The sequence below is a fragment of the Buteo buteo genome, chromosome 4 (assembly GCF_964188355.1).
Source record: "Buteo buteo chromosome 4, bButBut1.hap1.1, whole genome shotgun sequence".
Lineage (NCBI taxonomy): Eukaryota > Metazoa > Chordata > Aves > Accipitriformes > Accipitridae > Buteo > Buteo buteo.
In genome coordinates, this window is record NC_134174.1 from 35,358,383 (window position 1) to 35,385,620 (window position 27,238).

At 39.7% G+C, this 27,238-nt stretch overlaps 1 protein-coding gene across 1 annotated transcript in view; it reads left to right on the top strand.

The window, feature by feature from the left end:
- ANK3 (ankyrin 3) overlaps window positions 1–27,238 on the top strand; it is a 212,148-nt gene that overhangs the window by 43,034 nt on the left and 141,876 nt on the right. Inside the window, exons 2-6 of the mRNA XM_075025511.1 lie at window positions 16,119–16,220; window positions 16,693–16,791; window positions 17,875–17,973; window positions 23,015–23,113; window positions 26,944–27,129. Coding sequence (XP_074881612.1) covers window positions 16,119–16,220; window positions 16,693–16,791; window positions 17,875–17,973; window positions 23,015–23,113; window positions 26,944–27,129 — 585 coding nt within the window. The remainder of the gene's footprint in view (window positions 1–16,118; window positions 16,221–16,692; window positions 16,792–17,874; window positions 17,974–23,014; window positions 23,114–26,943; window positions 27,130–27,238) is intronic.

The following is a 27,238-nucleotide window of genomic DNA, read 5'->3' on the forward strand; positions in this document are numbered from 1 at the left end:
TTGTCTTTCCCATTCTTGAGAATATATTTATATTGTCTGTATTTCATGTCAAACCATGTTTTTCTTTCTGCTGAATTCTGCCATGTGTTGCTTTGTTTGCAAGTTGCTTCCAAGCCAGTAATCATAAGCACTCCATCTGGTCGGGGAGCAGAGTAGTGATAATGTAAAAGGACATTTCCACTATTCTGTTTAAAAGAATCCTCCATCTGTACTAAATCTGCCATTTTAATGAGATTGTAAAGGGGGTTTGTTGTTTTTTTTCTTTTTCAAAGAGGGGAGGAGACTGATTGTTGAGATTTTTTTTTTTTCCTTGCATATCTACTCATTACATGATTGTATCCAAGACCGCCTCTTTCCCAAGCTAAGAATGACTATAGGAATTTGCAGTTCATATAATTCAGGATGCAAAGTAACAAAAGGATCCTAAAAATTTTACCCAAAGTCTATAGCAAATTGATTTTGCCATTAGTATTGAGCCTTTCTTTTATTACCCTTTGTTAATAGCATGCGTGTGAGAAATCATCCTGAATGCTCTAAAACTGATCCACAAGGTTAAAAAAAAAATAATGTCACTATGATTTATGATGTGAGCTTTCAGTAATCAGAGCTAAATTGATGGATGTGAATGTGCTGAGATTTGGTGCTGGCAGATTTTACTTTTTCTTTGTGCTTTTCTTTTGTAATTCTGATCATTGCTCTCTTAATATTAATGGAGAGAGAATTAGACAACTTCTCTTGTGGTAATGTCACAACTTAAACCAGGACAATTTGGTGAAGGTTAATAGGCAACGGTCTGGCTCAATCATCCGCTGGTCTCATCATACTAATGTGAACTCGAAAAGCCAAGAACCAAAGACTGGAAAAGCAAAGTAGCTCTGGCAGAATAAATGAGCAGGTAGTGGGTAGGGGAGAGTGGTCTCAGAGGAGCTCCTGGAGGGAGCAGGCTGTCACCCAGACCATGCTGGCAGTGTCCACAGGACCTGGACTGGCACAGCCCACCGGTAAAAGACACATGCAGAAGCTGCGTTGAATCCTTTTCTCTAAAAGCTTTGTTCCTCCTTTCCAAACAAGCAGTACTTCAGCTTTAGGAAAGCTGTCGAATTGTCAGTTCTGTGTCACCAATCACTACCCCCCAACAGGAGGCTGCAGTTCAGTGGCACCCAGTGGTGTGGGGACACCACCCCACAATGGGCTTGGACTTCTGGATGGACTCTTGTGAGTTTTCATAAAACTGCCCAATTTAATCCTTTTATCTACAAGAAGAACTATTCAGCAAGTTTTAAATTTCATGTGATTCCCTTGGATCCCATTACAGGAATCATCATATTTCCTTTCTCCTTGTTCTCAAGCACCTTTTCAAAGGCAGAAGAAGGGTATTTAGGGACCTGGTTCTTATTCAGGGCCAACCCTTCTTCAGTTCAAAACAAAAATTCAGTCACTGGATAGTAACCCTGTGATCTTGGATTTCTAGAACTGGGATGTTTCCTTTTATTGTTTTGAAATGATAGTTCTCAGTCCTCAAAACAAATAGTAACACTAAATCAAAATTCAGCTTTAGAAGTTGAATATTTCAGGATACTACATGTTGTTGTGGCAGCCTACAGTAACGACATTGCCGAGGTAGCTGTGGTGCAGATGATTGAAACCTCTGCTAGAGGGAGCTCTGCATAGATGTGTCAGGGAGGTAAATTCATTTAAACTGACTTGGTTATCTCCTTGTATTTAAATTGAGGTGGAAGGCTCCTCCACCCCTGCAGACAGCTGTTAGCTTTTCTGTATTTAGTCAGAGGCAGAAGTCTGTCTTAGTCATAGATACTACAATGCCATAAGCAAAAATGTGCAGAAGCAGAAAGTATTTGTTAATAGAGTGCATCGTCAGTGACATTAATGAAGTAATTTCAAGCTAGATCACCTGAGTGCGTGGCATACATTATTTATTTAGTGATACGCTGGGGCCTCAAATTTTGTACCTTCTGAAAGATTTTACATAGGTAATTAGCAACAAGTTCTGCATTATTAACCCAAGAGCATGGAGCATACTACCTGGTAGCTGGGCTCTGGTCAATGCAAAAATGGAGAACTATTTCTTGAGAATTTCAAATGATCCTTATAATATTTTACATGTAGATAATTTCCTTTCATAGACAAATGAGACATTGAGCATATCTTGTCTCAGAAAAATATTAAACCTTGATTATTTTTTTTCCCTCATCTTACCCTTTGTTGCTCTTCTGTGCCAGTGAATATCTGTGTGCAGCTCACATGTGTGAGGCGAGATGTGTAACAGGCAAGCACAGTGCATGCTGCGCAGGTGCCTGTGGTGTATCAAAGAGATTTCAATATTCCCTTTTTCAGAAGATGGACATTCTTTAAAGCCAGTCCTAATGTAAGTAACTGCAGGGAAGCATGAAGAAAATTCCTGCTTCTGGCAATAGCTTCCATTGAAAAGGAAAAGATCTGCTTTACTGAAATCATGAAGCTCCCTCTGGGCTTCCCTCTGAAGCAAAGTGATTTTGCTCTTGGTACTGCTTTTAATCTCTCTAGTTTAAGAACTTGAAGTATATAGAGTGCAGCCTTTTAGTTCAGGAAAATAGCCTCTAGAACCAACGACACCAATCTATCATAATTAGTCATCAGAAAATCTGAATAAATATAAAATTACCATGGAGTAGGAGGCAGGCATATGTGGTATTCAAAACACACAGAGTGTAAAATGATGTTATTGTTGCCTTTAGAAATAGTTCAAAGTAGTCTGCATTAGAAAGAGCTGATAAGCAGAATGACAAAAGCTTGTTTCATGAGTGATTCCAAGCAGCAGTGGTTTTCTGATCAGCTGATGCTGCAGCTATTTTGGGTATTCCACAGATCATGATTACATACACAGGGAATGATTGGAGGCAGCAAATATGGTAAGTGAGCCAGGAATCCTGGGACACGCTCTGTTACTAACTTAATAGTCTTACAATCACTTGTCCTTTGCCATTTAAATAGCCAAGGGAAGTCTAACAAGTGACTGTGCTTGGCTCCCTTTTTTAAAAAAAAAAAAAAAAAAAGAAAGAAAACCACTTCCTGGTGCCGCTATTTTTAGTAATGATGCAGTGTCCAAAGTGTTAACTAATTGAGTCATCAGGTTTCATAACTGGCCACAGAAAATGGCAGTGGAAGAGGGAGAATGCTTTCCAGAACAAGTAAGCATTTGTGGATTCTGAAATAAGAGTGAAATCTGCATATCGAGTTTCTTGTATTAGTGTTTTAAGTCTTTGATTGTACGAGACAAAGCTGGATGTAGGAAGAGGTACGTTTTGGCTTGTTTGGTGTATTCTGTGTTCTGACGGTTAGATTGCGGTATAGGCTGAGGCGGCAGTCAAATGGTATATGGAATTATTTGTTCTCTCTCTCCTTACCAATGGCTAGATTCTGTTCAGGACACTGTAGAAGACGCTGATTAAAATTGCAGAAACATTTTGTAATGTTTTGTTCTTTGATCGGGGCCTTAAGTAACCTAGATATACGTAACAATTTTGTTCACTAAAATATTTTAGCAAATCTTGCATATTTTGAAAAAAGTTAACTGAAATCTATGCTTTTAAGGTGTATTTATCAAATAACACACCTCTTCTACTGACAATCCATAGGTCAGTTAAACTTAAAAAGTAGCCTGCTGTTGTAGTATGCTAGTAGTGACCTGTAAGGAGGCACCCGTATCAGTCTTACTCTCACGGATAGTCCTAGTGACCTCCAAGATGCTCCCTGTGTGATTTAAAAATTCCTCAAGTGAGTAAGCTGCTGTGAAATGACATCCCTGTACTCTGTAAACTAGGCTCTGAGGTTCTTCAATAGCTAGTTATTAACATCAGTTAAAAAACACAGTTAAAACAATTGTTCTCCAGGCTGCTTTACTGCAGAATTAAAATACTGGGTTCCCAGGAAAGTGTGGTATCATGTTATTAATATTGATGAGTGCCAAGCTTTATGGAAGTGTCAGTTAATGGCAGTATTTTTTTTAGTTAGAGATATTACTGATGGTAGCACCCAGCAGTTTACTAGCTAATTTCCATGTCAGCAATAGCTTTGTGCTCTGAAAAAATACTGCAGCGAGTTCCCTTAAATGTGTATGATGTTGTTTACTTGCTGTCAACACAGGACTGAGTGGTTGTTCCCTGTTAAAAAAACATTTTTGAAACTCTGTTTTCTGATGGTGCTGTTCTTGTTCATAAATTCATTTCCACCAGTAATTTCAAAACCATGAAAACATTTATTTGGGGGATTTTCTTTGTGAAGCAATTTCTTGTAGGAGAAGGTTTTGTTAGGTTGAGATGTTTTATGGTACTTGATTAAACTCTTTTTTTCAGTCCTGAGAATATTATTTACTCTCTCCTGTTTTTTTAGCACAATAATATCAGTCTTCAAGGTGATAAACATCTTTGCTGATACTTTATATGAGCCCCAGTATTACAGAACTTGCTGCAGTCCTGCTGGTTTCTGTGTGCAACAGTTTGGGGAGTAGAGCGAACTGAAAATCTTGCTGCCCTCGAGCCGTGGCATTGGCAATGTGCTGGTCTGCAGTATGCTCTGCCCCTCTGTGTTGCAACGGAATGGTATTTACTCTTGCTTTACAGGGTTTTGTTAGAAGTTGCATAGAAACTGGTCTTTCTGTTAGCATATACATTGTTTATTGAAGGTGTAATAGCTATTTGAAATGGACTTGAGTGATGGGGAAGGTGTACAGTATATATTTGTTTTATAAGTTTTTTTCCTTGCTGATGTTGTTTACGGTAAATTCTGTTTTCATTCCATGCATATTTAAATCTCCTATAGGTTGCCGTGCTCATTTTAGGTGTAAGGGAGAGACAAGGTCTACTTCACTGCATGTTTATTCTGTAGATTTGCTATTCAGGAATGATACTTTAATTAACATTTCATTGTAATGGTTTATTCTGTTATCGAATGCTAGGGGAGATTACTGTATAGGGCTGGTAGATAGTATTGTTGGCCATAGCTTATTTCTGTAAGTATGTAATAAACTGATCTTCACTGTAATAGTTAAGCTAAAAATTAATTCTAAACCTGTGTTTATTAAAAGAGTAAATGTAAAGTCTTTTAGCCCAGTTTGGAAAGTGTTAATTCATTAGTGAAACAGCATTATTTTCTTCAATTAAACAATGATGTGTTTTCCAAACATACTTCATTCTGCTGCTAAGAAACAGTAGTAATTTTCAGATGCAAATAAACTATGAAGTCTGGTTAAGGTGAAGTAAAATGTTCAAATAGTTCTGTTGTTTTCATTTTTGTCAAAAAATTAGAAGTCCCTCCCGAGATGTTTAGATCATCACAGTGGTTCTACAGAATTCCAACTCTCTAGTGCACAGTGGCTTTGAAAGCCAGAAAAATACTAGTTCTGTACTGTAACTGAAAAGTGACTGTGCAAAAATGGCACCATCTAATCTGCAGTGATTTATCTATATATTTGGTATTTTTTTTCTCACTTTAAGAATAAAACTGAGCTATGTTGTGTTTTCTTTCCCCCTCTGTTCAGCTCAAAGACCCCATACAGCTAAGATTGTTCTCACTGTTACTGTTTTCATCCTGTTTGTACCTGTAAATCGTGGTCCTAGCCTTGCCCCAGTGGTGTTTTAGACTCCTCCTTTTGTTTCAAAATAGAATCTTGTATTTAGAGTCAGAATGTGATTCTAGGTTAAAACTCTTGATAACAATTGCAGGGCTCTGATTTGTAGTTTTTGCTCACAGATTTTGGTGCTTGGGCTGGGAAAAGCAATTTTCCCATTGGAATCTGAGCCAATCCTCAAACCTGGACATGTGGAATGAGGAACAAAACATTTGTAAACCATTTTACATTTGCTGCGTACACCATTGAATACATTTCATCCAGACAGCCCCAACAAATGCTATTACAGAATTTTCCAAGCCATTGCACAAATTTGCAATGGTGAATGTCAGTGTTTAATCATGGAGGAGGAGGAGAAAGGTCTGGGAAACGTGGAGGCTGGTGGCTCTCCGGTGTCCAGCCCCACTGCTCTGTGCAGGCCACACAGCGCTGTTGCCCACGTCATATGGCATCATGTCTGGGAGAAAGCAGACAAGTTTTCATCAATGTTTCTAACACTAACAAACAGCAGTGTGCGTAACACCTGCTCTGTTTTGCTCTGCCTTGCCTGTGTGGTTTATAGTAACATGGTGCATTACAGAATGGATCTGGAGTTACTGGGTCATACCTATGACAGCAGAATCAAATGGAAAACGAGATACGCCAGGTTACAGTCAGCAGGGAAATTCAGCTCTTGTAGAAGAACATGGCCAAGCCCAGATTATTCACTGATGGTATTCTCCAGTAGGTCTCCTACATCTCCAGACCAAGATTAATATTGTCTCCTGGTAGGTTGCTCAGCTCATGTGTTTGAGAACTGTTAACTCTCCTGTGTGAAATTGCCCTCATGAGTTTGGGAAGTGCTAGCTAGGTTTTTTTTTCCTCCTGAGCAACCAAAACTACCTCAGCCAGTCTTTGGCTCTCAGGTGATGTTTGAATCCTTTGGTTTATTGGTTCCATCAATTCTTTCTCATTGTACCAGGGCATATATATATTTCACAGCAGATCTACAAAGAGGTGTCAGGACAGATTGTTCTGTAAATGTTACAAGCTCTGCTAAGGTAAACTGCTATGACAAAGCTCATGTGATGCCTCTAACCAGCCCTGCAGAACTGATTGTTACAGGTTTATGGCTGTGTTACAAATCTTTCCCTGGGAGTCTTCTTAGTACCTGCAAGCTCTTTAGATAATTTCCACTGACCCTTCAGATTCTGTATCACATGAGCTACATGGGCTTTTCCAGCCAGAGACTCTCTTCAACAAGGTATTCAGGTGTGTAAATTGGAAGACATTCTTTGCTTCTGACAGAGGTCATAATCCCTGTATAGAAACCTATGCATCGGCACTTATAAAATGATAAAAATTTGTAATTCCTGTAAGAATCCTGAACAATGTGTCAAAAAAATTAAAACTCTAGTAGATAGCTTTAAAACTAGCTATTCAAATGCCTCTTAAAACTACAAAAGTGTAAACATTAATTACGTGTGGGACCTGCAATACTTGCAGTGTAAATTGGTGTGTTTCTGTGCATGTTTTTGCCACCTCAGAAATGGCTTGACTGGTTATCATCAAACAAGCTTTCAATTTAATGATGTTCAAACTTCCAAGGCAGAAGAATTTGGGTTTTGAATGAGAGATGCATTCAAAAGCAGGCATAAAGTGGAAAGGCAGAAAGAGATCAGGAAACTTCTGAATTCACTGTACTGAAAGCTCTTAATAGGTTGTTTAGCTACAGAAAAGTTCATGTAGCTTGTCTGTAGTTCCTATAGCTTGTTTACTAAAGTATTTTTAGGGAATATTGATGTGCATTATGCTTCCACTGACATGCAGTTTGCTCCACTTTATTACCAGTAACTTCCACTTCATATCTGATTGAAGCATATTTACATAATATTTTTGTAGTGAGCTCATTTTGAGTGAATAAAATGTCTCTCCCTAAAATCAGCAATATTATCTGATTTAGGTTTGTACTATTTTTTTTTCCCTTCTGAAATTATAGACACATAAATACACTTTTAAAAATGTTTTGAAGAAGGTTGCTGAATTTTTTTCCTCTCCTTTCTGGATCCTGATTCTAAAGTCAGATGCACTCAGAGAACAGGAGGTGGACCGACTGACATAATTCATGCAGTGATCTGAAGAATATGACTTTAGCATGGAACTGGCTTTAAATTTGAGCCTGACGTGCTGAAAGTTGTCTCCATGTTCATTGGGCAGTCAGTTTCTGAGAGAAAAATAGCAGGGAGGAGATCAATGGCATCTCATCTAGCTTGACATATTAGAGTTATTATCTTCAGGTGAATATAAACATAAGAAGAAACCCTGGAAGCACATCCAGCCCTTCTCTAGCTCTTTGTGACTGTGGTAGCAGTTATGAAAGCCAGTGATTTATTTTTCACTTGTAAGTGTATGATCGGAAGACTTTAGAAGAGTGAAAGATGAGTCATTACAGGCTCAGGAATTTCTTTCCAGAGTTTGAAATAAAATTCTAGAAGTTGAGACTGTCAGCCTGGGGAATGAGTCTTGAATTTTAGATGTTCAAATCTTTTGCCTTCAACTGTATCAGGTCTTTTTCATGGTTATATATGTGAGTTGGTCACAAAGGGCATGGTTCTTTGCCTGATTGTGCACTTCTAATGGAGTACAGTGATTCAGTGGTGAAACAATGTGTCCCGATTTACCTTGTCATTGAATTATTTTTTCATGCAGGGCAGTCTGATACCTGAAAAGTCAGTATTAAAGGAATCTTATTTTCCCATTAAAATAATTCTTGTAATTTGTTGTTTATGCATACTTAGGAAGATTATGTGTGTCGTGCAGATGTACTTTGATTTTGTAGTCCTGGAAAATTAGGATCTTGCTTTTGGTGTTACTAATTCAACACATTCATACTAATAATTGTTCATAAATTCTTCAGGTGAAGCTGACACATCAAACTTGTGTTTCAAACTCTGAAAACATCATCTGTGCAAACTGGCAAAGAGTATTGGAAGTAGCGTAAACCCTTACCTCCTGTCTGAACATTGTCCCTGTGGGATGGGTCTGATCTTAGTTCAGGTGTTTTCTGTTGTGTTGTCAGATGTTAATTTTGTTAGAATTGCAGTTAAATCATTCTGTATTTGTTGAATATCTGTGGCGACAAGTGAATAATATGGAGATGACATCTTTAGGGACATTTTCAGCTTGGATGCTGTGTTCAACATGTTATACATGTTACATGTGGATGTTAGGTAAGGGTTTCCCATCTAACTCCATGTGTGTCTTTTGTGCTTTGGCAATCACAATCCCCTTTGCTCTTTAGAAAATCAAAAGAATAACAGCTACTTTTCATTTCTATCCTGTGCTTGAACTTTCTTAGGAAGCAGTCATTGAGGCATTTAAAGACACCCAGGGCTGGGTTAGTTGCATCCTAAGTCACAGAGTTGACTAGGTTTATAGTCTGCTGTAGAAGACTATGCACAAAGTCTAAGCAACTTATATAGTAAGAAAGCTGTATCATAGCTTCACAGGAAATGTTTGTCATTGCAAGCAAACAACTTGCTCTAGACCTCTTGATGCTGTTAAAGGCAGTGATAAACAACTCATGTACTGGAAGCTGTGAGATGTTCTTGTATGTACCAGCCTTAACATCTCAGGCTCTGGGTCCTTTTCAACCATCTTCCACCACCCCAGTACAGGTGGTTAATTTCTGTGGTAACAGTGAGCACAGATTCAGCATTTTGCCAAGACAGACTCTAACAGGTAGAGGGGTGCAAGTGATCTGGAAAATGGAATACACTAAACCTGTAAGTCAGAGGCTTCTCCTGTGGCCTAGCAAGGAAAGAGGCTTACTTTTTTGCTTGGATGCTTTCCTGGTTTGGTCAAGGATTTCTAGAAAGGCGATACATTTTCTACTGTTTTGAACTGCTTAAATGTGTGATTTTCAGGAAATATTTTACTTTTTCTACAGGCATGTTAAGATTGACTACTGTACAGGGATAAACCCTCAGTTGTTGCAAATATAGTTGATTATAGATTCATACACAATTTTTGCAGAAATATGAAGTGTTTTAGTCTCCACTGGTGTGACCAAGAAGAGGGGTTTCATGCAGCCTGAAAACAGTGTAGTTTTTTAACTTGTGGAAAACACGTTGTAGTTACATAGTTGGAATAGGCCCAGTTATGGGGACATTCCAAATAGTGTAATATTTTTGGCTACGTTATCGTGCATAATACAATAATATGATCAAAGAAAGTTGTTGGTTAAGTTGCATGACAGGGCAAACAATTAGAAGGGTTTGTTTGTTTTTCGACCGATAATTAAATCATTTCTCATTCTGCAATCATATCCAAAATAGCTAGCCTTCCCTAGCCAAAAGATGTTTCCTTTGAATTGTCAGGCAGTAGGAATGGAGCTTTTCCTGTTGCCCTGTGGTTATGTTTAGGGCTGTGATCCCAAAAGCAACTCTCTCAAGGATAATTGACAGCAGAACTGCAGATAGCAGTTGGCCCCAGGCTGTCACATTCTTATCAGAAGAAAACACGTATGGTAGTATGGTATGTAAAGCATGACTACAGCTATAGTTGTTTGCACAAAGATCATCTTCTCATCCGGTGCAACCAGCCCCCTTTCTAATAAAGAAAATAAAAGTGAAAATTTTTAATACAGATTTAGGTATGAGGTAGTAGGGAGATACAAAGGATATAGCTGCTTGGAGGATGGATGAAGAGTCTCCCCAGGAAAATATGGCTGGTTTATTTCACACGGTTCAGACATTGCTGTTAACTGGCCAGTATAGTTTATTTGAAATAAAATTTCATCCCTTACCAAGTGAGTGTAACATATTAGCTTGGAGGAAGATTCTAAATTAACATAGGAGCAAAATCTAAGAAATGCCAAGGACCTCCAATTTCCAGTGTAGCACCTAGTGCCCATCAGAGTTGAGCCTTACTGCAAAAACAAAAAATACCATCAGTTGCAGTAAGCCCACCCATATCAAAATAAGCAAAAATGTTATCATCTGTTTCCTCAGATCATCTCATGCTGCTCCAAGACTAGTTTTGTTGAGCACATTTCCAAGTGGAAGTAACATAAGTTCATCCCTTAAAATGAGGTCATTGCCTCCCCCCACAACAAATGTTAGGCATGGTTAGCATCTTTTTGTTGGGACTCAAGCCAGAACGCACCCTGCTCCAGCACAATGGGAACCTACTGGGGGTTTCCCTTCACAACAGCTACTGTTAAAGATGGAGTGAAAAACAAAACCCTGCTCCCAATGTGAAAAAAAGACTGGATTTTTAATCTGAAAAAGAAGCCACTGTAAGCAGAACACAAAGGAAAGAGAGATGAGCATAATAAAAATACCACCAGTATGGGAGGGGGTCTGTGCACGTGGAAAATAATGGCTTTGCACTTTTGAGGGTTCACTAAATAATACATATTCTCTGGTTTTTGATAGGACCTTCTCTAGTGCCATGGAAATGCCTAGCCAGACCCTGGGTTGACAGTCAGTGCAAATTTCCTGACAGTTTTTGTCTTTACTCATGCTAAATTGTCTCTTACTTCACTGGGAGCACTTGGAGAAAAAGACAGTGAATATGTATTTGCTAGCGTGAGTCAGCATCGGCATCTTCTAGTTTAAAATGAAGGCTTAAGATAATATCCAAGTGACTTAGGAGTTAGTCTTTCCTGTAATAGGAATGTTTTCAACTCATGTAGCATTTCCTCAAAATGGGGAAGCAGTTCTCAGGTCTTACCCCTGCACATCACAGGCTCTGCCATCCATCATGTGGCAGGACTAGAGGACCTTAGGGTGAAGAAGGGTTGGGAAACGGAGTACTGCTACCAGCACAGCTTATTCAACCTCAGCCCGTTCCAGAGGTGTCTCTGGGATGAAGGCTGTTGAAATGAGCTCCAGACTGGAAAACCTGTTGTGAGCTGCAGGCAGCCTGCAGTCTGCAAGCTCATCAGCCTGCTGTACATTATAGAATTGAATTTTTGTAGCATAGTACCTCAAAGGGAGACACACAAATTTAAAAGAAATACACATTGAGTAAAAACCTCATTCACAAGCCAATCATCTACATTTACACATTTCTTAAAAGTAGTCCATTTTTCTTCCAAGAAAGTATGGGAGGAGAGGGGAGAAGTCATACCATCTGTGAATAAAAAGCTTCATATTATGCACACATCAGTACTGGTACTCTCATAAATCCACTGTTTATTAAATATTGTCTGAATAGCCATTCCAGGACTAAACGCTGTGCACAGGACCTGAGGTCTGTCTCTCCAAGAATCAAAACACTTGTAAGAATCTTGATTTTTAATTGGAGTCTGGATATTGAGATTGAAAAGGTAGCACCCCCAGGGAGCGCAAGAGGGAGCTGGGAAAGGCTTCTGGGACACAGCCTGACAACAGGGATCCTGCGCAAACACACAGGCAGGACTGTGGTCTCTGTGGCTGACTGCAGGAACATCTGAGTTTCAGGGTGCTTTGATGTATGTCCAATGCCAGTTGCTCTCTTGATATTTGTCAAGACAGTGGAGAATCAAAAGCTAATTTTCATCTTCATTTCATGTTGGAACTGATTACAAAAAAAGGAAGAAAGAAACAAAAGGATATGAATAGATTGCTAGCATACAGAATGCCTCTCAGGAATATTGAGGTTTAAGTAATTAGTATTGGAGAAAATTCTTACTAGGTCCGTTAAAGGAATGTCCTATAGACATGCTGTCTGTGTGGGGTTCATCTTGCAGATGCCAACTAGCATGAAAGGTGGAAGTGGGTCAGTCGAGAATAGTTACCCACAGAGGGAGCACTTACCTGCATGGATGCCCTGAGCAATGGTTGGAAACCTAAAATCCATTTTTCCCCTACTGTGTTTTTTAATGCATTTAACATAACAGGTCCTTGATCAGTCTTTTACACGGGCTTCCAGGCAAGATGGCAATCCAGATAAATAATTATTAACATTATTGTAACGCTTGTTTGACCTTTTAAATCCTTCAGTGATTTGAGCCTAGGCTCTGATGCTGCTCCTGTCTGTGCAATACAAAGGCAATTACAGGCTCTATCAGGGACTCCAAGAGGCTTTGTTTTAAATAAAACAGTGCCAATTGGAAATAACATTTTTGTACTCTATTGTGGTATTTAAAAAAAAATAATTTAGGCTTAAAATAGAAAAGTGAAGTTGAGAAAATTTTAGGTTTAGAAATGTGAAAGTTTTGGTTTGATGTTTTTGATCAGTTTTTACTGACCCCTGCACTTAGCTTTTGTAAAAGTTGGATAGCATTCACTGGTTCTTCCAGGTTTTGAAAGTGCAATGTCTTAAAAACAAGGGTATTCGAGGCATTTTGCAAGGTAGAAAAAGCTTGTAAGACTATTCTCTGAGTAAGTCTGAAGTAACGCCTTAGTTATAGGGAAAGTGGAAGCTGGCAATGCTACTTTTAGAGAGGCTGGAATTGCTTTTGGTTTCCAAAGATGTTGGCTCTCCTTTCTCTCTAATGTTATTGATTGTTTCTGCTTATGGCAGAGACCGTAACGGATGGAGAGAATCCCAGAAGCCCCGTTAAACTTTTTGCGCAATTGTAGCACCTCAGCCCGTTGCTCCTCTGTGCAAATCTCAAAATATCTGTGCACGGTGGCACAGAAAGGGTGAGTTAACCCAGTCTGAGTGCTTGGGAACTTTAGCTAAGGTCAGAAAAAAAGGTTTTCCCCTTTCTCAGTGCATAGGGATGTGTTACACCCTGGCTGCTAAGGCAGCTCATGCAGTTTCGCATACTACCAACTCACATCACATTCATGTAACTGGAAACCAGTAAGGTGGAAACTCGAAGTGCCAACTCAGATCAGCTGAAGTGTGGGAGAGTTTGCGTTATCCTGGCATGCTGTTAAATGGCAGCTTCTCTGGGTGCTTCCCAGTTGTCGTTGCAGTGCCTGTCCATGCCTGTATGGTGCCCCTCGTGCTGGGAGCCTGTCCCTGTCTGAGCAGCAAGAGCCCAGGCTGACGGGTGAGCATGGCTCTCTGCCCAGCACCCCACCAGCCCCGCCGCTCGGGTGGCAACCTGGCGGCCTGTGTCGGTGATGTTTCTGGACAGTTTGAGCAAAAGGAGTGAGTTTTGAGTGGTGACTGGCAAAGGAGGGCATGCTGTTTGCTTGAGGGATTTCAGGAACAGATTTGTGCATCACTTAGCAGCACCTGAGCTAGCCTGATTGGAAACATTTTTCTATGTCCCCAGGCTGGAAGTGTGACCTAACCTTTGTCCTTCCTCTCATTAGTGGGCAAGTACTTCCAAGAGAAGTCCTTAAAAGGCATAGGCATTGCCCTCCCTCTACAGTGAAACCGCAGTTAGCTATTAATGTGAAGATCAGCTACTTATCACTCCTCCTACCTCCCCCCCCACCCCCTGCCTCCATTTTGTTTGAGCAAATAGAAAGGTTTAAATGTTTGAGCATTTGAGTATGAGCAGTGTTTCTTGTTCGGCATGCATTAACGCGACTGGCGGGAACTGATTTTCCACAGCAAGCTTCTCTGGTTCATCCCTTCCCCACCCAGAAGCAGCTGTAAACAGCTGATGTTAATTATCATCCACCTGCTGACTGTGCCAAACAGACATGCCATTACACTGTGACAACAAAAAAGGCTCCCGGTCTATTAAGTCCTCCCTCATACTTTTAGTAATGCTGATAAAATGCTGACCTGTTTTTTACCCCAGTGGCTGCTGTTGCTAAGCACTGAAAATATGACCTGTCTCCTGTAATAATCTGCATTGCACAGTTCAGATGATCTTCCAAATGGAAGTGTTTTACCGCACCTCTCAAGGCAGCTATTCTGACCATGTAGTTTGTAGCAGCACCTTGGTTTTGATAAACCCTAATTAAACATTCGTATTTGGAGGCTGTTTTCTTGGAAGCACATTGCAGAAGTTGATTTGTGATGATCAGCATGGCATGCTTGGAAAATAGTGATTAAGAGCAGGGAGGGTTGTCAGCTAGTGACTTACCATCGCAAAGTGGAATGCCATGTGTGCAAAACTCAGGAGAAAATGAAGAGTCCATAAGTAATGGTTCTCTCCTTGGAAGAGAGAGCTTGTTGTGTTGAAAGTGCTAGTAAAATAGTTTCATAGGTTATACTGGTACAAAGAAGAAACCAGACTTCATAACCACTTACCATTTTGCTGTCATTATGCCCAAGATTGCTTCATTCTGCACATGAAGGTGACTTCAGATGGGCTTGAAGCAATGCCTGAACAGAACGTCTGGTTTGCAGCGGCTGCATTGATAGGAGAGGAGAAAAGTCTATAGCAAATCCAGAAAATGGGGAAGGGGGGGGGGGGGAATTGAGCACTGGATAAGTAAGTGAGCTTTGGTGCCAGAGTGTTTTGTATTTCTTTCAGCAGTTACTGCCTTTAATTTTTTCTCTAAAGGTAATTGTTGCACTCTTTTAGAACCTTAAAGGATCGTAAAGCACTTAAAATTGTAGTGATGTAAGCCTGTGATGTAATGATAGTGAGGAAAAAAAAGAAAAGACAACTCCTGTTATACCAATGGAGAAGAGGGCACAAAAAAAATGTGTTGACTGCCCAAGATGCCAGGGAAAGCCGTGGCACAGATAAAATGAAAAGATCATAGGATTTGTCCTTCTTGAAAGCTAAACCAGTTCATTCCACTTGCTCCAAGGCAGGATCAGCATTATCTAAACCGTCCTTGGTGGATATTTGCATAACTTGTTGTTAAAACCCTCCGGGGATGGGAATTACTTACAGTGATTCTTTCATGACTTAACCATCCTTTCTGCCATCCTTACATTCAAGCTGAAGTCACAAAGCACATTTGCACAGCTATCTTTAAAGCAAGATCTGAAAAAAAGTAAAATGCAGTTTAGATAATGGCACTGTATCTAGGGATTTCTGGCTACTTCACTGAATGTGGACAGATATTGTAAATAAAATGTGCCATAAAATGAGGGAGGATGGAGAAAATAAAACAAAATGTAATCAGACATTAGTTTTTAAAATGCCTTAATTTATAGAACCATATTTTTCCATTCAGGTAGTCCAGTCCTTCAATGTTGAGTATTTTGGATTTTTTTAAATCTGTCATGTGAGATCTTACAGTACCGGTCCAGTCTGTTCAGCTTGGACATTAAAAGTGGTGTGGCACTTTTGGAAAGAGCAGAGTGGTTTCCATGGAGTCCTATCCTGAGCCTCACCATGTTTGTCTTCCATGCTGGGTACCAGATGTGTCCCTGGCTACTAGCCTTGCATGTTAGACAGTGCTGCATAATTCACATTAATATACGAAGTCAAATCTTGTGCTGCCTAGTCAGGCGGACAGCCTATTTACACCAGAGGGAGGCTGCATAAGCAAGGAGGGCAGGATTTGACCCGCATTTGATGAGGCAGTTTGGAATCCTTTCATGTCTAGTTGAATGTATGTACAATATGTTGTATCATTAGTAACTTCTTTGCCAAGGGAATGTATTTTTATACTGTGCTGTAATTTCTAATGGGACTTTTCCTTTTTTCTTGTAGTCTGACACAAATGCAAGTTACCTGAGAGCTGCTCGAGCTGGCAACTTGGAAAAGGCTCTCGACTACTTAAAAAGTGGAGTGGATATCAACATTTCAAATCAGGTTGAAGAATATTTTGATCAAATTTACTGGATAAATACCTTTCTTACTATTTCTTGAATCTCTCTCTATATTTGTACTTCATGGCAATGATAACTTAAGTGGTTTTTGATGAGCCATGTTTACATATTTTGTCCAATTAAAACTTTTTTTTTTTTACACCCCTTACCAAGACACTATTTCACTTCCACTTGGAGAATGTTGTGCTATTTAACGTTATCTTTCATTCCATTTGTATTACATCAGATTATGGGACAGCACACAGAACTTGACACCCCAGAGCTATTATATCCTGACTTAATTCATACTCTTTCCTTATAATCTAGTTCTTGTAAAGTTTACATAAGAGTAGTTTTTGGAAGCATTCCTCTCACTGGGATATAACAATTTGTCTCCCGATATGTTTGCTATGCTGGAAAACCTTTGCCAATCTTTCCCATTGCTTTTCTTTTTTTCTTTCTTCTTTTTTAATCAGAATGGGTTGAATGCTCTCCATCTTGCTTCCAAAGAAGGGCATGTAGAAGTTGTCTCTGAACTGATACAGCGAGGTGCCAGTGTGGATGCAGCGACAAAGGTCAGTCGGTCCTATCTAATTGTTCTCTTGTTCACGCTGATGGCATGGGCACAAGGTGTCAGCCAACTGATTACAGACGTTACTGCAGCAGTAATTGCCCATTTTCCACTGATGGAGTGGCTTCAATAATTGTTTAATAGAAACTTTTTAGATTATAGTAAATGTCACAGGTTACTAGGGATGAGACTTACTGAAGCAGCCCTGAGGGAGAAGGACTTGGGGGTGTTGGATGATGAGAAGCTCAACATGACCCAGCAACGTGCACTTGCAGCCCAGAAAGCCAACCATGTCCTGGGCTGCATCAAAAGAAGCGTGACCAGCAGGTTGAGGGAGGTGATTCTGCCCCTCTACTCCGCTCTCATGAGCCCCCACCTGGAGTACTGCGTCCAGCTCTGGGGGCCCCAACATAAGAAGGACGTTGACCTTTTGGAGCGAGTCCAGAGGAGGGCCATGAAGATGGTCAGAGGGCTGGAGCACCTCTCCTACGAAGACAGGCTGAGAGAGTTGGGGTTGCTCAGCCTGGGGAAGAGAAAGCTCCAGGGAGACCTTATAGCAGCCTTCCAGTACCTAGAGGGGGCCTACAGGAAAGCCAGAGAGGGACTTTTTTACAAGGGCATGTAGTGATAGGACAAGGGGTAATGGCTTTAAACTGCAAGAGGGTAAATTTAGATTAGATGTAAGGCAGAAGTTCTTCACTGTGAGGGTGGTGAGGCACTGGCACAGGTTGCCCAGAGAGGTTGTGGATGCCCCCTCCCTGGCAGTGTTCAAGGCCAGGTTGGATGGGGCTTTGAGCAACCTGGTCTAGTGGAAGGTGTCCCTGCCCATGGCAGGGAGGTTGGAAGTAGATGATCTTTAAGGTCTCTTCCAACACAAACCATTCTATGATTCTATGAACAAATTGTAGATTCCTGTCTTGGTTTCTGTTCAAGTCTTCCAGAATAACTTCCCATTAGAAGTAGTCATTAACAGTATTTTATTGCAAGAAATACTACATATTGAAGTGGAATATGTTCTTGATAGTATTGTCATGTATTCAAGCTCAGGTTTTGTACTCTTTTCAAATATCACTGTCTCTCATTGCAGAAAGGAAACACAGCATTGCACATAGCATCCCTCGCTGGACAAGCAGAAGTAGTCAAAGTGTTGGTTACCAATCGGGCCAATGTCAATGCACAGTCTCAGGTAAAGTAGTATTTCTCTGTTTGGTATTATCAAAAATTTTGCTCACATTAAAATGGTTCTCCCCTTATAAACTACAGTATTAGTAAGTATATTTGGTAGATCTCATTGTGTTAATGCTGGCTCTTGAAAATAGGGTTTGATAAAGTCAATAAGATGAATGTAGTCCTGCTAACATAAAAAAAAACCCCTATTCTTTTTTAGCTGTTCCACACACATAGGTAATCAACAACAGGTGCAAGGATGAAGTTTAAACACACAGCTGTCATTTTATTACTGAAGCAAGCATTTTAGTGAGTGGAGTGCTGAGTTCATTCCTACCTTGTAACTCAACATACAATTAAAACTTTAAGTGCTTCCAGCTCTCCCCTTTCTGCTCTACCCCTCGCCAGATGGTCAGAGTGTACCAAGAGGCATCATGGACATATCAAGTCTTGCTCTCCCCCATAGGCATGACAGCACAGTGAAATCCCAGCTTGTGTTCAGGTCTTTTCCCACATGGCATGTCAACCATCAGTTGGGATTAACTGAGTTGTCCACCTCATTCATCAACAGAGAAAACATAGAAAAAACGTCTCTGTTTTAAGTTGTCCAGAAGCCACACAGATGCACACCCCTGGAGATGAAGAAACTGGAGGCTCATCCAGGGGTATTTGAAGGATACTGGAAGTGGTTGTGTAACAGGCAGCAGAGCAAAGCATGTACCCTTTGGCCTTAGATCTGCCCTCCAGTGTCCTACAATCTGCTAATTGTTACAGAGTCAGAAGAGATCCTGATAGAACAGTAGAGTGAGAGAGAGCTTGTTCAAATGAAAGGGATCCTGTTTCACATAATTCAGTGTCTCAGACTTAATCGAGCTCATCCCCTTTCCTTGTACAAGGAGGTGCTGCAAGCATATGCAGAGCTTTTAAGTTTGTTCAGGTCCTTTGAGTGAATATTTAGGTCAATTACAGAAAATTTGAAATAAGGGAAAACAGTGCTGGTATTAAGAGAAAAGCAGTAAAATGAAATGGAGAAAAACTCTGGCTTAAAAAAATGCATAAACCACAGATTGTTGAAAGCCAAATGGCTGTGCCACAGGAGGTGTCCCTGCGTGCCTGCCTCATTCTTGTTCTCCCTGCTTAGGGGCGGGCTGGCAGGCAGCATCAGAGAAGGGATCAGGTTAAGAGGTGGTCGTCTCACCTGGCCCAGTATTGCCATTCTTCTGTATTATAAAGATGTGGGCACGATAGAAAATGTTTGTTAAAAAGGGAAATTTAAAAATTTACATTTTAAAGAAACATGGGGGTTTTTTATTGGTCTCTCAAATAATATCAACAAAATGTTTAACAGAATCTGTTTCAAGAATGTTTGTTATTTGTGATCTGTATTTCATGTTTCCTTCACCTGGACAAAAAAAAATAGGTGTCTCAGTTCTCCTTTCTTACTCTTTTATACTAGCTAGATATAGCAATATTTGGTTCCAGGTACCATACAATTTGAATTTAAAGAGAACAACAACAAGTAGTTTTAAGTAAAATTTTCCATGACTGTTAAGAAGTAAAACAAAGCAGAAGTATTTCCAGTGGTTTTCCTGTTAAAGAAATTGAGATGGCTTTGAAAGGATCTTTTCTGCTTGTGTTTGAGAACTTGTGTATTCAGCCCTGAAACTAAAAATAATCTGAGATTGTAAACATCTTATATAACTGCATTGTCCATACACCCTAAGGTTTTGCCACATGTTACCCTTATTTTGCCTACGTATGAGAATTAAAGATTTTTATTTTTTTTCCATTATGGATGCCTTTGACGTCTTTGCTTGAGAGACATGTATATTGGCTGTTCTACACCAATACCTGTCAGTGAGATGCCCCAGTTGGGATTAGTCTTTTGGGAGGTCCCTGGAGCTCCCTGTTACCAAACTGCGCCTGGACCACCTTTGTCCGTGATACTGAGCATCACTTGAGCCTTCCTAAAGCTTAGAATAAAGTTCTGCTGAATTTGGCATACCCACAAAGAGACTACTCAAAGATTTTTTTGTTTTCTTTTTCTTTTTGATGCTGACCCTGTTTTCTGTGAGTTTCGCTTTACCTCCTCTTCCCTTGAAGGTAACAGGTCTACTCTGCTGATAGTTCCAGCATTAGGGATGTTAGGCCTTCTTTAACCAAATCTTCCTGTCCTTTAAAAAAAAAAAAAAAGTTAATTTTTACTGAGTCTGAGTCTGAATTTTTTTACCTCTTCTAAGGGCTATTTATTACTATTGAAGACAAAATGCTTTCCTTAGGCTTGTGGCACTCTCGCAATTTCAGCCACTTTTTACAGAGAGAAGAAAAAGCAAAGTATGGGGGCAAATATGTTGAAAACCCTAAAATAATTTAGCATAGGAGAAAAGGTTCTGCTTTGCCTCTAAATGCTAATAATACTTGGTTCTGAGAATTTTTGCCTATTGTTTTCTGAAACTAATAATTAGGAAGTGTTTCCTGCTTCCTTTCTAAATGCAAATGTTTGAAACTAAAAAAATTAATCTTTGTTTCCAGCTGAGTTAGTAAATAGATATTGAGTATGCCATGAAACGATAGGGAAAAATGCCAGACTCTGCTGTTCACTTTAGTAATAACCTGTAATGTGAGATATTAGGTACCTTAGCAAGCACTTTCAGGCTTCTTCGTTTTTCGCTAAGGAGAATTTTGACTGTACAATAAATAACTAAGCCATTAGGCCTTGGTTCTGGAGAGTGCATTAACACATTGCTAACTTCAGGCTTTGGCTCCGGTAGGACTTCAGTGCCTGCTTTATGCTTGTAGCGATGCTTCCCTGAATAGAGACCAAATTATCAAAGTACTGGAACAGCAATAGACCTTGCAGCCTGTGCAAGCCTTGTCAACATGTGGCTTCACAGCTGCTCAGTGTCTTGTTGATGGTAAAGCTCCTCTTGGATCAGACATCCAGTTCACGCCATTACATCTCCAGCTGTCCTTTCTTCTGACCTCCTATTTGTCTCTGCTGCCAGTGAAGCCTGCATGCTCAGCGTCGGGTCACCTACGCTCTCCTGCGTGCTCTGTGTTGGATGTGTGCCCTGCAACTCTGCCCCGTTGCTGTGGCAGTCAGACGTGTCTCAGCTCTTTTCACCATGGCTACTATAACTCAGCCAAAGTTCACTGCTATAGGTCTTAGGCTACGGTTCCCTTCATCTCTCCAGAGCCCAGAATGTTGATGTTTTTTCTTTGATGCAAATATATGGCCAAACTCTTCTCAGCTCATCTGTGTTTGGCTCCATTGGTTTCCTACAAAATCTAGGCCAATGTCCTTTGTAACTGTTCTAGCTGAATTGCTAGGCTGCTCCCCCTGTGCCTTCCACCCTGCTGAAATGTCTGCCCTCGCCAGACACTACCCACTCACCACTCACTCCCACCCACACGTGAGAGTGCTGATACTCTCAGCCAAACCCAGTCATATGGAAGCACTTCAACTTTTCTGTTATTTAAGCCAGATGAAATCTCTCTTCTGTTTTACCCGTTATTTTTAACTAGTCCTTACCTCCTGTTTTATTTTGTATTTCCTTTCCTGTACATCCTCCCCACGCTCTAGGGTAATCACCAGAAGTGGTGTGTGGTAGAGCGAGAGGTCGTGGGGGGATCTTAGGAGGGAGCAGTTGAAGAGGGAAGCTGCTGCCCTGATTGCAGCTGACTCTGTGTGAAGTTTACTTAACAGAAGTCTGAGGTTCACAGAAATCCCAATGGCATGAGATCTGGAAGACAGTGAGAAGAAAAACGGGGCCCTAACAGAGCCCACTGAAACCTCAGTGACCTCCTGGGCAAAACATTTAATGGTGTTATCACCTATGCTGGTACCATAAGGAAAGGGATCAGGGAAAAATCTAGCAGTGGTATGTCTGACAGAGTAATGCTGGAGTGTGAAGGGTAAAAACATGCAACGTGATCAGAGGAGGAAGGGATTGTCATTCTTATTGCTGATGCTGCTTTGATTGCTTCAGCAGTACCAAACTGCTCAGTCAATAGTATATGGACATTTTAAGTTGTTACTATAAAATGTATTTACTACTAGTTCACGATTCTGTTTGAGGAACGCGCAGTGCTATGTGAAAGCCAAGCAATTTCAGGTGTAAATCAGCAACTTCTATAAATTACTTTAGAGGTATTTGATCCCAAGATAGGTTTCATGACTTCATTATGCTGTTTTGGTTTTTGAGTGACATCAAAGCTGCGAATTTCAGAAATGCTTAGAACAATAGGGAAAAATATATTGTCTTAATGTTAGTCCCCAAAAAATCAATTCCTGAAGAGCTGGGACGTGTATACAGTTAAGGCAAAGACAAAAGAATTGACTGTAAGAGGAAAGCACTTGCCAAAGAATCAGTTAAACTCTGCAGCTTCTAATACTTTTATTGCATTGACTGAAATCACGTAAGCATGGTTTGAGAAATGCTCTAATGTGGTTGGAAACACTGATAAACCTCTGTCTCAAACTACTGAGAGCCAATGATCCTCAGATCTCCTGGTGCCTGAAATATGAAGTAGCTCAGTGACCACAAGCAGGCTACGCTCAGAAGGCAGCTCTTTGAGGAGAAAAAATGCATAAGTAGCTGGCATGAGTGAAAGAGAAGTCAAAGCTAATGGAAAGAATAGAAAAAATTGGAAAGTATTCTGAAGAGCCACTGCTCTTGCTTTTGCTACAGACTCCTATTGTATTTGCTCATCCCATTTTGCATTTCCATTGTTGTGACTGCATTTATCAGAAGTCATAACTCATCTCTACCAAATGGTCTGTCCAGACTGGTTTTTAGTTTGACTTCACAACAGATGTAAGAAGAAGTATTCTTGCTTAGCTGTGGGAATTGTATCTGGTCAGCTGAAAGATCCCACTGTGTCCTTTTAAATAATATTACCCTTCTCCTATCTTCATTTAAATCAAGGGAGATCATGGCATTAACTGGCATGTGAGCACACAGTCTATTTGGTTTCCTCCTAATCTACCCAAGTTTGGCAGATTTGTGGTATGTATGAAATGTTTGTGGAGTGTTTACACTCTTGTTTTCCTATTTCAGAATGGTTTCACTCCACTGTATATGGCAGCCCAAGAAAACCACCTGGAGGTTGTTAAGTTTCTTCTTGACAATGGTGCCAGTCAAAGCCTTGCCACAGAGGTAAAAGTTTGAATTTCATACTTTATGAACAAAGCAAAATGTGCTTCAGCAGTGATTCTTGCCAGCTTATACCAAACTACTCTTATAAATACAAAATTAAAGACCAATAAGAAGTTCTCTCTGCAAAGTGTGGTAATGAATACTAAGTTATTGGCTTTTCAGCAATTTAAACCATGTCTTGCCATTTCTAAAATTAAAAAATTACTTTAACTAGAAACAGTTCTAAAAATAGATGTGTTTTTAGTCATAACTGGTAATCTTTCAGGTTAAGTGCTCAAACAGGGAAGCTGTGTGCATAATATAAAAGTTCTCTGTGCTTCATTAAAAATAGTGAGTATAATGTGGAGGGCAACCATAAAGCAAGAACAACTGTTTACCTATGCTTTGGAGCCAGACCTGGGATATCAGGGAAAACCCAGGGTTACTTAGTGCTTGGAGCATTTTCTGAACTGCGAATATTGCCATGTTGATACCCTCTCTGTAGCACCTAGTTATGCTATCTGGTCCTGCAGTAATAATTTCAAGCTGACAGAAAAATGCAAGGTCCATCTTTGAAGGTGTTCTGTGATCTTTCTAGAAGAACACTTTTTATTTCTTGCTCTAAAAAGTAATTCTAACTCAAATAAGGCAACCTGGAGGGAAAAAAAATAGCAGATATATTAATAGTTGTAATTGTACTGCATTGAGATAGGTTTTTAATCTAATAAATTTTCAGTTGTCTTAATTCCCAAGATATTGCTACCAAAAAAAAAAGGTATTTCAGTATGTGCTCTTGCTAATATTTATTAAATTATGATTGCTCTATCTGAAGTGATTGCATGAAGGAAATAATGCTTATTTGAAAAAGACCTACTTTTTGCAAAATATGAAATGCAAAATTAGTTTATTGTATCACTATATCTCATAGTATCACTGTGTAGTGATGTATGTATGGAATCTTTTTCTTCTCTTCTGAAGTCAGCACTGTAAAAAATGAATCACTAATGGATCAAAGTTATGTTTTCAAAATCACTAAAAATTAGTTATAACTAGATGTGTGCATCAGAAAGTAGTTTCGGGACAGGCTCAAAGATATGAAAGCCAAGAAATACCAAAATGAAATACTTTCAATCTGGAAAATTAATTGAAAATTGTAGTTTTCAGAACACTAATTTCTATTTCTTTGTAAAAACTTGGAAACAAAGAAGTCACGGGACCCCCAGAGATGTACAGTAGATTCAGACTTTTGAAAATATTCTTTCCACTGTAAGATTTTCTGAAAATAGAAATTTTTTTAATTGTGCATGGGTACTTGGTTCTTTTTCTTTGATATTGTTTTTCCCTTGAGCATTATATGTCCGTTTAGGTTGAGCTTTTCTCCAACTCAGCTTGACGATAAGGTGCAATCTAATTTTATCCGTGGAGAATTCCTTTGAAGATACCAGACTACAAAACAGTGTTGCCTTTGTTACCTTGTTTGTGATAGTTGCCTACGGGTGCTTTTTTATTTTCTCTTGGTCCAAGTTTTCATATAAATCTGATTTACCTTTACCTTTGTAAGTGCAAAAGCCTTTGTTATTAAATGATTGCCACTTAGCTAAATATTCATTAAAAATACAACTCTTTAACAAAGGTGTTTTAATCTCAATAAAAAAATAGAACAAACTATTTTCTTGAAATTGTTTTTAGTTTTGGGGGGGGGTTGTTTTGTTTTTTTCTGGAGTGGACTTTGCCTTATGTTTTAAAGTGCAGTTGCTAATTATAGTACTGACATCACGGTACTTGCTTGCAATTGCTTTTTGTGAGTTGGCATCTTCCGAGAGCATGTGGTGGAAATGCATTCTTGTCAGTGCTAATATTCTTGGTTGCAGTTTGCTTGGCCTTGATACAGTGATCTCTGCACACACTGAAATGATGGGCAACTCTCATCAGAATTATGAAACTGGGGGTATAGGGGATGATGGCAGCTGTTCTGGGATTGAAATGAAGTGCTCTCTCCCATTTGTCCACTCCCTTTTCCCTAAGGAAAAGAGAAAATGTGTTCCTAGGACCTTTTTTTTAATATTATTGTTACCAGCATTTTTAGCAAAGAAAAAGCCCAACGAGAAAAGACATTGTAGATAGCTAAACCACTTTTCTTTGGGAAGCGGCTGACTGTGCCACTGCCGTTGGCTGTATAAATAGACCAGGAAGCCAATGTCTCCGGGTCACTAGGGCGAGAGCTGCCGCACTCGGGTTTTCTCCAGGCAAGAGCCTCCATTTCTGCAGGTACAGCGTAGCTATATTGCCAGAGCCCTCTTGTGGGGGATGCTCATGGAGTTTTTTGGCCTTCAGAGCTACACAGCGTTTTTCACACCCTGTGCCGCTCTGCGCCCGCAGTCTGAGGCTGCGCTGTCGTTTCATCCCAGGAGCCACTCGTGGCCCGGGACTGCAGCCCAGAGCTCTGCCCCGCTGCTGGAGGATGGTGAGCTGGAGGCAGAGGGGAAGGCTGTGGTGAAATGAGTTTGAAAAATTCATGAAAAAGAAAAAAGCTTGTTATGACCCCAGGAATTTCAGTGATTTTTTTTTTTTTTCCTGTTCCCCTTCAAAACTTTGAAAAAATGCTCTTTTTCAGAACTCCTCCAGTTTCTCCTCCTAAATTGAGGCACTCTCTGTTTGGTAAGCCAGAGAGAAAAATTCCTTCTTGAAAACATTACTTTTAGTTCTAAAAGTTAAAAAGTTAACACTTGAACTCTTCACTTTTGACGTAGTGTGAGGATCTACATTCTTCTGTGTCATTGCTGCACTTTTATTTCACATTTACACAGTTTTACCACAACAAAAGTAGTTGAAAAGTGAAAGAAGGTGTTTACCTACTAAAGTGTAATGAAGTTTAGTAATATAAGCTTTGGATATATTGATCGAGAGTCAAATGTAATAAATAAATATCCCAAGTGGAGTAATTTGCATTTGAGATTTTTTGAATGATTTATGGGTATTATCTTGGGCAAAGCTGAATGTGTTCCTGGACTGGAATGCCACTTAAATGTTTGGGAAGGAGCAGAATCTAAATGACAACACTTTCATTCTTTAGTTTTCTAAGAATCCATAAAAATAAAATTATAAAAACATCTCAGACTGTACTTTTCATGTGTTTGAGGAATCCATTCTACAATCTCTTAAACAAAAATCTTCTATTTTTCAGGTTTCTTATTCTGCACTACTTTGGCTATTTGCTAGTCTGAAAGGAAATAATTTCTGTTTGTAAGAGGATTGTCCATCACATCTATATAAATTTTCATAAATGCAAGTTGTAGTAAAATAGTTGGTATATTGGGAGAATGTGGTATTAATATTCAAATATTATTAGACTTTAATTCCATATCTAAAATATATCAGAGGATAGAGCTGAAGTGTTGGGGTTTTTTTCTTAAAAAATGTAGATTATAACCTGTAGCTGTGGGGGGAAGGGATGATAATTTGCTATGGAGACATCATTAACAACTGTAATTTTAATATTTCTGCTTTTTATACCTTTTTATAGAATTATACACTTTATTATACACATATTTATATAACTGTTAATTCATGAGTAATTTCACACTTTTTTTCCTCAAGTAGCTGTCATTTTTGTTTGCTTGTGTCTTGTAATTTTATGTTTAAGTCTGGAGTGCCAGAAAGGTGTTTTGAGCATTTGAGACCTAGTTCACCCACACTTTGCTCTAATTTGAGTGTCATTGCAGGGTACTTTTAATTTGCACCATATTACACTTTGAGCCAGTACTGTTACTAATGCTGAGATCTTTTCCCTCCCCTTTCTGCCCCCTGGAAAGCTTGGAACATGTGTTGAGCGTCCCCATTGTATGTTGCAGGATGGTTTCACGCCTTTGGCAGTAGCTTTGCAGCAAGGTCATGACCAAGTGGTTTCACTGTTGCTTGAAAATGATACAAAGGGAAAAGTCCGTCTTCCTGCCCTTCACATCGCTGCTCGCAAGGATGATACGAAGGCAGCGGCTCTGCTCCTGCAGAATGACCACAATGCTGATGTGGAGTCAAAGGTCAGTTGTAAATAGAAAAAAGGTTTGATGCTATTAAGTGCTGACCATGTGTATTACATCCAGTGAAGATCTCCCTTAGTGTGAAGTATTTTGCTGCGGAGTTACACAC